Genomic DNA, 12,570 nt, shown 5'->3' on the forward strand with positions numbered 1-12,570 from the left:
GCTCTGCATTCTCCTCGGTGATCTTATCCATCCCTATGACGGTGCTGAAGGCACCCAAACCTCTATCCCCTGCTACACCTCCCTCCTGACTCAGATTCCTACCTCTACCTGCCAGAGGCCCTGTCCACTGGCGTGATTCACAGGACCTGAGACCCAGCGCTGCCATCCCGACCTCATCCTCTGACTCTAGCCCCTGCTTTAGTGTTTTTCCAGTAGTCTTGCCTCAGGTAACACATGGAATCTCGAGTTCTATCCCAGAGACTTGTGAGTCTGTTTTACCCTTTCTTCCTCATTCCCCAGGACCTTTCAGTCAACCCAGTCGGTTTTGTCTCCTAAGTACCACTTATGTCTCCACTTCCCCAGGACTAGTTGAGGTCACCCCACCTCTTACATGTGTGCTCCTGCCACAGCTCATCTTCTCTGCTCCTTGCAGTCGACCATACTGCAGCCAGAGAGGTCTTTCTGCACTCACGTCTGATCCTGTGGCCCTCCTGCTCAGAGACCTTCCCTCACTTCCATTGCTTTTGTTCTTCCCCAAGACTATGAACTCTTTCCTACTGTTGGCATCTAAGATAGCCTTCTGGATTCCTATAGAAATCATTCTGGCCTGGGATTAGGCCTAATTTTAATCACTGCTGGTTTGCCGGGTCCACGGCCTTGGGGCTAATGCCTCTATCTGGTCTTTTCTCCTCCTTCCTGCCCTCTGACCCAGCTTGTCCCTGAAAACTGCCATAGCTTGCTACCCACCTGGGAAGGATTCCTCTCTCTAGAAATCAGTTCATCTGGGTTTCATATCATTGATTTCTTCAACAATTCCATTGGTTAATGTGATTTAAACTTTTTTTTTTTTTTTTGCATTGCCATGGGAAGTAAAAATCTTTTGCATTCCTTTATAACCACCTGTTACCTTTAGAATAAAGTCCAAATTCCTCATCAGGACTTACCAGGCCTTACACTGTTGGTGGGAATGCAAGCTGCTGCAGCCACTCTGGAAAACAGTATGGAGGTTCCTCAAAAAGTTGAAAATAGAGCTACCCTATAACCCAGCAATCACACTACTGGGTATTTACCCCAAAGATACAAAAGTAGTGATCTAAAGGGGCATGTGCACCCAAATGTTTACAGCAGCTGTGTCCACAATAGCCAAACTATGGAAAGAACCTAGATGTCCATCAACAGATGAATGGATAAAGAAGATGTGGTGTATATATATACAGTGCAATACTATGCAGCCATCAAAAATGAAATCTTGCCATTTGCAACAACATGGATGGAACTAGAAGGTATCATGCTGAGTGAAATAAGTCAGTCAGAAAAAGACAATTATTGTATGATTTCTCTGATATGAGGAATTTGAGAGGCAGGTGAGAGGGTTGTGGGGGAAGGGAGGGAAAAAATGAAACAAAATGGGATGGGTGAGGGAGACAAACTATAAGACAATCTTAATCTCAGGAAACAAACTGAGGGTTTCTGGGGAGTGGGGGGAGAGGGATAGGGTGTCTGGGTTATGGACATTGGGGAGGGTATATGCTATGGTAGTGCTGTGAATTGTGTAAGCCTGATGATTCATAGGCCTGGGGCCTGGGGCAAATAATACATTACATGTTTAAAAAAAAAAAAAAAAGACTTACCGGGCCTCTGATGACCTTGGCAGATGCTCTTTTATTTTTCTAGCCTCGTTCACCTGCACCCTCATCCTATTTCAGTTCCTCGGAGGCATTTCTTCTGTCCTCTTCCCTAAGATTGGCATCTGCCGGTCTCTGTATAGCACTGTGTCCCCTCCCCAATTTTCTTTGTCACCCAGTTCATCCTTCTCATTTTTTTGGACACAATATACCTATTATTTATTCCTGAAAGCTTTTGGCCTAGTCTGGCCTTTCAAGTCTGGGTTTGATGCCTTTCAAATGTACTTTCGTAGCATATTATGCAAACCATTATCATTTAATTGCCTATTTACCTTTCTGTTTTCTACCTAAATTATGAATTATTTGAAGGCAACATCTGTGTCTCATTTCCCATTATATCCTCACTTGCTAGCATAGGGACTCTTTTTTTTAAACCAGGTACAATGAGTAAATGAATAAACAAATGCATGAACACTGAGCATTGGTCTTTGTATAACTAATGACTGGTGTAATATTCTGTTTTTAATAGCACTTTTACAAATATGCAGAAACATTTATCACAAGATTGTCTCATATCAACCTTTGAAGAAAGCTGCAGACATCATGTTAAATGATTTCTCAGTAGACTTTTCTGATGATCTAGCTTAAGAACCAGCATGACTTTTTTTGTAAACAGCAAGTCAGGATCAATTAATGGCTTATAAAACCAATGAATGGATCATGACCATCATTTAAAAATAATGAACTATAAAATGGAATAGAATAAAATAGAAATATCATAGTGTATCACATGTAGTAGGGGTGTATGTTTCATGAAATTTTCAGTTTTATATACACACAACACATACAAATGGCTGTAGTATGAAATGTGTTTCTTATGTTCTTGCTGTGGTTTACAGTCAAGTTACGTTTTTGTAAAGCCTTGCCTTCAACCATCTCCCTTCTGCCCCACGAAGCAGAGCTGAATCGGGAGTGTAGACTCCACAGTGATTTATGTGTAGGTGTTCCGTATTGTTTGGAAAATGAGACCTTTGTAGGATTTGAATGCAAGTACCTGGCATTCGTTTCATTGCTTACTCCTTGAATGTTCAGGTATCTGCAGACAGCTTATTCAATAACCGCTGTCCTTTTTGAAATACTTACCTATGTCTGAGTAGGAAGCTATGATCAGGATGTCCTCATATTCTTTGGCAGCCTCCTCAAAAGGGCTGAGGACAGTGTTACCTGGAGACAGTCCTGACCTGTTCATCTGCTGGAAGACCGGGAGAGGCAGGCACGTGTCTGATGCCCTTCACCTTCTGTATGTGCTCTTCCTCTGCACGTGCGGACTGGGGCAAGCCCCTGCTTCTCATTTCAGTTTTTCTTCTGCTTAAAATTAGAGTGTGTATATTAAAAGAAATCACATTATTGGGCTTATAGCCTCTCAACATCTTTTTAATATTTAAAAGTTGGGCAGAGCAGACATACCATGATATGTCTGGTACTTTTCCATTTTGGGGGAAAACTTCATTTTTAAATAACCCATCAGCATACTAATAAGCCCATCTTATTAAAGGCTCGTGTGTACTTAGTTTGTGTGAATAATTAATGTACGACTGCTCTGTGTGAGTAGGGAAAAAATAGGAAAAAAATTACTAATAAAGATTTTATGCTTACCTTTTATCTTCCTGTAAAGTTAACTTTTCAGAGAGGGGGCCAGGATAAAACTGGGCCTTCCCTTTCTTTCTTATTCTTTTAGATGCTGATGAAAGAAAAAAATAAAGTGTTTTACTAAAATCAGGCTTAAGATAAAGATGATGAGAGCTCTGATTGGAATACAAGTACAGTTGGCTCTTGAACAACATGGGTTTGAATTGGGCAGTTTCACTTATATGCAGATTTTTTTTAAATAAATACAGTATAGTACTGTAAATGTATTTTCTCTTCCTTTTAATTTTCTTCATAAAATTTTCTTTTCCATAGCTTACTTTATTGTAAGAATACAGTTTATAATATATATAACATACAATATATTAATCGACTATTCATCTTACCTAAGTAAGGCCAATAGTAGACTATCAGTAGGTAACTTCTAGGGGATTCAAAAGTTGGATCAGATTTTAAACTGCACATGGGGCTGGCCCCTCAACACAGCATTGTTCAAGGTCAACTGCATTATACTTACCTGGGAAATTCCCCTTAATGTGGCCTTGGATAGATGTTTAAGGGTCTGTCTCTGGCAGGTGCATATCCCCTTACATAGGCTCTCTTCCTGGGATCAGGTAGATGGATGGGGGTTTGACCCATACGAAGGTGCTATCCCAATTCCTTATGGGCCCTAGACTCAGAGAGACAGAGAATTTCTGGTGCGTTTTCAGACATGGAGTTTTCCTTTTGGTAGAGTTCACAAGAACTCTGCTTCTTCCTCAGGTACGGTCCTGTTTTCTTGTATCAACTTAAACAGCTGCTTTCCCCTCTTGTCTGGTCTTGTTTCACCGTGTCCTCCAACATGTTGGCCAGGGCAGGGAGAGGCCCTCCCTGTGTGGTTGCGTCACCAGCGCATGGTCACTGAACCGAGTTAAAGCGAATTAACCCCCCAGCTGAGTATGCAATCAACATTTTGCATGAGGGATTGTCTTCAAGGTCTTTATCCTTTTTTCCTTCCCACTAGACTGATTCATAGAACTCCTTCCCCTCCCCCTGGAAGAACATCTTGGTAAGGGCAGCTTTATTCTCACTTCTTTGATGCATCAAATTCTGCTGAGTACTTACTGTGCGCAATTCCCTGCATTTGGCTGTGGGAATACGAGGACAAATTATAGACAGTTTTGCCTTCAAGGAAATTGTCGCTTACTGGGAATGGATTTGTGAACCATATTAGTCCCTTCAGCCCTGTCAGCTATTGGATTATTCATACTATGAGAAGAGCCATTACTACCGTAGGGCCAGAATAGTCCTGTATTTTAGGACCAATCTGTTTCTTCTGTCTTGTTGTTGGTGTAGAGAAATGCAACTGATTTCTGTGCATTGATTTTATATCCTGACACTTTACTGAATTCCTGTACACGTTCTAGCAGTTTTGGAGTGGAGTCTTTTGGGTTTTCCACATATAGTATCATATCATCTGCGAAGAGTGATAATTTGACTTCTTCTTTGCCGATTTGGATGCCTTTAATTTCCTTTTGTTGTCTGATTGCTGAGGCTAGGACCTCTAGTACTATGTTGAATAGCAGTGGTGATAATGGACATCCCTGCCGTGTTCCTGACCTTAGCGGAAAAGCTTTCAGTTTTTCTCCATTGAGAATGATATTTGCGGTGGGTTTTTCATAGATGGCTTTGATGATATTGAGGTATGTGCCCTCTATCCCTACACTTTGAAGAGTTTTGATCAGGAAGGGATGCTGTACTTTGTCAAATGCTTTTTCAGCATCTATTGAGAGTATCATATGGTTCTTGTTCTTTCTTTTATTGATGTGTTGTATCACATTGACTGATTTGCGGATGTTGAACCAACCTTGCAGCCCTGGAATAAATCCCACTTGGTCGTGGTGAATAATCTTTTTAATGTACTGTTGAATCCTATTGGCTAGTATTTTGTTGAGTATTTTCGCATCTGTGTTCATCAAGGATATCGGTCTATAGCTCTCTTTTTTGGTGGGATCCTTGTCTGGTTTTGGGATCAAGGTGATGCTGGCCTCATAAAATGAGTTTGGAAGTTTTCCTTCCATTTCTATTTTTTGGAACAGTTTCAGGAGAATAGGAATTAGTTCTTCTTTAAATGTTTGGTAGAATTCCCCCGGGAAGCCGTCTGGCCCTGGGCTTTTGTTTGTTTGGAGATTTTTAATGACTGTTTCAATCTCCTTACTGGTTATGGGTCTGTTCAGGCTTTCTATTTCTTCCTGGTTCAGTTGTGGTAGTTTATATGTTTCTAGGAATGCATCCATTTCTTCCAGATTGTCAAATTTATTGCCATAGAGTTGCTCATAGTATGTTCTTATAATAGTTTGTATTTCTTTGGTGTTAGTTGTGATCTCTCCTCTTTCATTCATGATTTTATTTATTTGGGTCCTTTCTCTTTTCTTTTTGATAAGTTGGGCCAGGGGTTTATCAATTTTATTAATTATTTCAAAGAACCAGCTCCTAGTTTCGTTGATTTGTTCTATTGTTTTTTTGGTTTCTATTTCATTGATTTCTGCTCTGATCTTTATGATTTCTCTTCTCCTGCTGGGCTTAGGGTTTCTTTCTTGTTCTTTCTCCAACTCCTTTAGGTGTAGGGTTAGGTTGTGTACCTGAGACCTTTCTTGTTTCTTGAGAAAGGCTTGTACCGCTATGTATTTCAAAAAGAACTTGGTGCCGAAGTGTTGGGAAGGGCCAGAGGAATAAAACGGTGCCAGGGGTTCTGCTGAGAACTCAGTAATTATAGAAAGTTGCTACAGCCCTGAAGGCTGGAAGAGCAGAGCAAAGGCTGTGTTCTGGAGCTTGTTCATGTGGATTGCTCTAGCTGCTTCTGCTTTTGGGTCTCAACACTGTGTCTGAGCCAGTCCTCGCACTGGCTCCCCACGGCCACTGTGGTTCTGTTGCCAACATTCTGCTGCCCCAGAGTTGTCCCCCATCGCCTGCCTCACCATGGAGACTGCCGGAGCCAGAAGTGGATGGCCTCCCCCAGTATTATGCCCCTCATTGTCAGAATGAAGCTGGGTATTAGCTGGCAAGGGAGTCTGGAAAGTATTATTTTACAGTTTCCATCCTCCTGCAGATCCAAGGAGGGCCCAGAATGGCAAGATTGGGCATGAGTCCCACCAGAAAGTACCCAGCATACTGGGTCTAGTAGTATCATAGCTCTATTTGAGGCAACTCAGTCTCTCTCTCTCACTGTCCCTCTCTCGTTTCTCTTTCTCAAAATCACCTCAAGGCAACTTTCATAGCCTGGAGTCACTTGGACAATGCCTGGTTGTTTCATTTAGATTTGATCTCACTGTCAGTCATCACTTGTATTAATGGGCCCATCTACTTTCTGGCAATGTTGGTGGATTTTGTTATTGACCTCATTAAGAGTGCTAAAACTGAAGAACTATTCTAATTTTCCATTGACTCATTAGGAAAAGAATATTGTAGAATATTCATTTGTGAAAAATATATAAGGAAATAAAATTGCCTGTTAGATATGTACAGGTGTCTTCAAAGCAAATTTTCCTTTCATCAAAATCACAAAACATTTCCCCCACAATTACTATTAAACATAAAACACTGCTGATGTCAACATCTTTATCAAGAATGTGGCCTCTGAACTCTATTTCTTTATTGAGATTAAAGGTCTGGAGGACCTGCTGCTCTAACCCTTTTCTCTGTCTGCTCTGGCTTCCCACTAGAATGGTCTTCAGCAGAGAAGCAATCAGGAGACTTCTTGCCAGTAAATGTCGCTGCTACAGCCATGATGCCCCCGACGATATGGTCCTAGGAATGTGCTTTAGTGGGTTGGGAATCCCTGTGACACACAGCCCTCTCTTCCATCAGGTGAGAACAATGTTTCTATACTTACCTCAGAGGGAGAGAGGGGGATTTTCTTCTCACTTAAAGATTCTACTTCATTCCCTTCATATGTTCTTCTGGAAACCATATTAAGAACTATGTGGACAGGCCCCAGAGGGGCATCCTTAACAGACCTCTTTGTCCAGAGGGTTGATGCTGTACCATACCCAGCAGGAAGAGAGAAGGCAGAAACCTCTGGAAAACAAAATGGTGTTTGGTCATTGTCCTTCAATATAGGACCAGGGAAAATCTGCTCTCCACCCCCCTCCCTATTTTTGAGTTGAAAAATAGATCGCATTTTGAAATTATTAAATGCTATCTAGAAGTATATAGGAATGACCTAATATTTCCTGCTGTATATATGCCAAGTGTATGTAATTCTGTACTGTCCTAGGTTTTTACACTGTCCACTGGTTACCTTTTTATTGGGCTTACTCCTCTTTGGTTGCTATTAAACTTAAGTGGCTAAACACTTTTAAGCTTCAGTTTAGTATCTCAATAAGCATATAATCTGGAGGTTGTTGTTGTCTCAGATGATGTTTACCAGGGATGGTTGGTGCTCCAGACCATCATACTGTGGTCTGGAAAAGGGAATCCTCTGCACTCTTTTTGGTAGTTTTTTAGAATTAGGTCAGTGAATGTTCTGATGTTGTAAGAATAAATATGTTGTCAAATTTAGTAACCAGTAGCAAATGCTATCATAGCAATAAAGAAAATTGAACATGACAGAAATAGCACTGTAGGAAATAACTTGAACAAGGCAAAGAAAGTGTTTGCATTATCAAGAAAGGCAGAATCCATTTCTGCATCTTAAGGACCATAAGGGAGAATAAAAACAGATTTTCATAATAAGAAATGTATGAGAAACCTCTTTCTTGGTACCAGTCAGGAGTACTTAACCATCTTTTAAAACCTTAGGAGGTCCCACTCATCTTAAGCCTATGTGTTGTGTTACAGGATGACTTAGAGAAGCAAGTTATTTTCTCTTGCTCTCTTTCTTGCTCTATCTCATAGAGTTTCACTTCTAGGAAAGGAAGGGTAATTAAAACTGTTGGTGTATAAGGGGAATGATTTATTATTGTTAATAATGCAGCATTAGATTTTTATAGCAGCCTTTTTCACTAAGGCAAGAATATGCTAGTAAAGAAAATGATAAGAAAGAAGGAAAATATACTTTAAGCAAAAATCCTTTGAAGAGAATTTAAAAATGAAAAAAACCCATAATTTCATAGACTTTAAAGCTCTTGATTTCCCTAATTCACATAATAAATTTTAAATCTTTCCAAAATTGTAAAATATGCTTAAAGCATATCCTCCCTTATAGATACTACTATATATCTTCTAATTCTTGCTCTTGATTTCCCTAATTCACATAATAAATTTTAAATCTTTCCAAAATTGTAAAATATGCTTAAAGCATATCCTCCCTTATAGATACTACTATATATCTTCTAATTCTTAAGCCTCTTTTAGAGAGCTTATGATGCTTTACAAATTATTTCCCATTTATAATGCTTGAACAGTGCTCCAAACAGTGTATTTGTTCATACTGAGAAACACATATAAGGCAAAGAGATAAAAATCCAAGATCCCTGAAGAGTTAGAGAAAGAGTAGGCTTTTGGAAACGGTCTCAGATACAAAATTGCCTGGGCCATTTTTCTTCTTTTTAGTCAGGGGAGGTAATTGTGAAATCACAGGCTTAGAAGGGGACTTCAAGGAATGTCTAGTATATATTTTTATTAAAAACAAACGATCTGGAGCATATGGTTTCCTGTTCTTTCAAAATTATATGCTACCAGTGGGTATGGCAGCATGCAATGGCCAATGAATCCTCTGCATAAATTGTTAAAATACTTATTTCAGGACTCTGGAAATAAACCAAAAGCACTAAGAAACACTTATTCCTGAAAAACTGCTAATTGAGAAGAGTATGAGGTCTTCTGAGGCCTTTCTGCCTGAAGTCTCTCCCCACCCGCCCCACCCAAGCTCCACCTCTCCAACCACCCCAGCTTGGCTGGAAAGAGCAACAACAGTTTAATCTGTATGGGCCTGGCTGGGGAAAATGGCAGCTTTGCTGTCGGGGTGAGGGTGGGGCACTTGGTTTGAGTACAGAGAGATAAAAATCCTAAAATAGTCAAACTTGGTAAGAAACAAGTAAGAAAAACCTGCACATTTTTGGGCCTGAGGTGGCAGTCTCAGATATGGTAAAGGGTATCTTAGCCAGAAGTTTAATACTTTGTACCCTGGAAATAAGAGAAATAACAGGGCTAGAAAAGCTCTCCACAATTCTCTGGCCTACTGGGAAACCATGCACATGGACACTGGATGAGCCTAGAAGAAAGTAAAATCCAAGGCATATTTGAGAATCTATTGAGTCTTTGAATGTGCTTTCCAGCCTATACATAGGTAGAAGCCTTAGGGGCTTGAGGTTTGAGCATCACCTCTGCCCATATGATAAGTTAACCACTAAGCTATTCAAGCACATTCAAACTAGGGATGACCCCTAGCAATCCAAGCTAAAAGAACTAAAAATTAAGTGGAGATATCAATAGCCATACACTGCAGTAAGAAAGATTCTACAATGTAAATCCAGGCAAGTTACTTCTTAAAAAAGTAGTAAAATTGTGGCGCCTGGGTGCTCAGTCGTTAGGCCTTTGCCTTCAGCTCGGGTTGTGATTCCAGGGTCCTGGGATCGAGTCCCGCATCGGGCTCCCTGCTCAGCAGAGAGCCTGCTTCCCTCTCTCCCCATCTCCCTAACACTCTGCTTACTTGTGCTCTATCTCTAGCTCTCTGTCAAATAAATAAATAAAATGTTTTTTAAAAGTAGTAAAATTAAACAGATTTGTTGTTACAATACATCTTCAAAATAATCAACTTTCAACAAATTATCATGACACAAGGCAAAGAGATGTACTGAGGGAAAAATGTGGGAACAGAAACCAACTCTGAGTGGGACCACATATTGGAGTTGATAGACAAAGACTTCAACAAGCTAATAAAATCATAGCCACAGAATTAAAGGATACCATGTTCATAGAACCAGAAGAAAATATGATTACAATGATTCAACAAATAGCAAATCTTAATAAAAAATAGAAACTACAATAAAAAACAAATGAAAATTCTATAGTTGTAAAACCAAATAATTCAAATGAGCGATTATGTGGGTGGGCTTAATAGTAGATTTGAAATGGCAGAAGAAACAGTGAATTTGAAGGCAGATCAATAGAAATTACCCAGTCCAAAGAAGAGAGAGAAAAACGACTAAAGTATAATGAACAGAACTTTAAAATACTTTAAGCCATAAAGTATACCAATATACATTTAATGGGAGTCCTAAAAAGTGAGTGGAGAGAGAACAGGATAGAAAATGTTTTTCAAAGAAATAGGGTTGAAACCTCCCAAATGTGATGAAAAACAATGTATAGCTCCAAAAGGTTCGACAGCTCAAGTAGGGTAATCATGAAAAGAATCACATAGAGACATGTTATAGTCAAACTGCTGAAAGACAATGAAAAAGTGAAAGTCTTAAAAGCAGCCTAATGAAAAGAGAAACAAAAAATATAGTTACTAGCTGATTTCTCATTATAAATAATAGAAGCCTGAAGGCAGAAGCAAAAAACAAAACAAACAAAAAAACCCAATCAATTAATGATTCTGTATCTAATAAAGCTATCCTTCCAAAACAAAAGTGGAATAAAGATATCCGTAAGTAAACAAAAAGTGAGAGAGATCTTTGCTAGTGGACCTCCCCTACAGGAAAACTAAAGGAAATCCTTTGGGATGAGTGAAAATGGCACATGGTAATTAAAATATATAGGAAGGAATGGAAGAATACTGGATAGGGTTAATATGGAGGAAAATATAAAAGACTGTGTATACATATATGTATATATGTGCATATGTATATATGTGCATATAATTAAAAGAAAAGCATGTATATAAACATACATATTTTCTCTCAATTTCTTTAGCAAATATAAGATTTTTAAAAAAGAGTTTTTAAATTTATTTGACAGAGTGAAGCAGTGAGAGAGGGAACACAAGCAGGGGGAGTGGGAGAAGGAGAAAAAGGCTTCCCCCCAAGCAGGGAGCCTGATGCACGGCTTGATTCCAGGACCATGGGATCATGACATGAGCCAAAGGCTGATGCTTAATGACTGAGCCACCCAGGTGCCCCTAAATATAAGATTGTTTAAAGCAATATTTATAATCCTATTATTGGATTTATAACATAGGTAAATGCCATATATATGATGATAATAGTGCAAAGATAAGGAGAAGGAAATGAAGCTATATTGTAGCAATTGATTTTATTGGAATTAAGTCAGTATTAACCTAAGTTAAAGATTCATACTGCGATCCTTGGAAAAATCTCTGAGAAAATGATTTAAAATATATAGTTTAAAATATCAATAGAGGGATTAAATAAATATACACAAAAAGATTTTTTAACCAAAGAAGTCAATAAAGGAGAAACAGAGGACAAAAACCATACATGCAGAAAATAAATGGCAAAATGATAAAAATACAGGTGTATCAATTATTACATTAAATATGAATGGACTAAACTCCTGAGTCAAAAGGCAGATATTATGGGCACCAGGATGGCTCAGTTGGTTAAGCAACTGCCTTTGGCTCAGGTCATGATCCCAGAGTACCAGGATTGAGTCCTGCATCAGGCTCCCAGCTCCATGGGGAGTCTGCTTCTCCCTCTGACCTTCTCCTCTCTCATGCTCTCTTTCACTGTCTCTCTCTCAAATAAATAGATAAAATCTTAAAAAAAAAAAAAAAGGCAGATATTGTCAGATTGCATAAAAATCAAGATTTGACTACATTGTAACAGTCAAGTACACTTTAGATTCATAGACACAAATAGGTTGAATGTAGAAGTACAGGAAAAGATGTACCCTGCAAACAGTTAATCATACAGAGTTTGAGTGGCTATGTTAAACACAATACACTTTAAGGAGAGGAATATTACTGGAGAGAAAGAGGAACATTTCATAACCAAAAGTCAATATATTAAGAAGATACAATAATTATAAATGTATATGTACACCTAACAGATTGTAAAAATACATGAAACATAAATGGACAGAATTGGAATGAGAAATGGACAAATACTACATGGAATGTTTCATCTGACAACAGCAAAAGGCACATTCTTTTCAAGTGTGCATGCAGTATTCTAAAGGATAGATCACATGCTGGGGCAGAAAAACAAGTCTAAATAAATTTTAAAGGTTTGAAAACATACAAAATATGTCCTCTTAGCAATGGAATGAAATTAGATATCAGTGGAAGAAAAAAGAGAATTTCCAAATATTTGGAAATTATACACATTTAAAAATATTCCTGGGTTAAAGAGGAAAACATAAGGAAGATTAGAATATATCTTGAATAAAAATGAAAACAAAATATAACAAAATTTTT

General features: G+C 38.7%; 1 protein-coding gene across 6 annotated transcripts in view; it reads left to right on the top strand.

The window, feature by feature from the left end:
- B3GLCT (beta 3-glucosyltransferase) overlaps positions 1–12,570 on the top strand; it is a 118,214-nt gene that overhangs the window by 96,644 nt on the left and 9,000 nt on the right. For 4 of the 6 annotated variants that reach the window (XR_014303530.1, XR_014303532.1, XM_082701486.1 and 1 more), the window contains one exon: positions 6,974–7,118. The exons of the other annotated variants lie outside the window; for them this stretch is intronic. Coding sequence is in view for 2 of the 4 variants with exons in the window: in XM_082701486.1 (XP_082557612.1) it covers positions 6,974–7,118 (145 nt within the window). In the remaining 2 variants the exon portion in view is untranslated. The remainder of the gene's footprint in view (positions 1–6,973; positions 7,119–12,570) is intronic. 6 annotated transcript variants of the gene reach the window in all.

Source organism: Mustela nivalis (genome assembly GCF_964662115.1).
Source record: "Mustela nivalis genome assembly, chromosome: 15".
In the NCBI taxonomy this organism is placed as follows: domain Eukaryota; kingdom Metazoa; phylum Chordata; class Mammalia; order Carnivora; family Mustelidae; genus Mustela; species Mustela nivalis.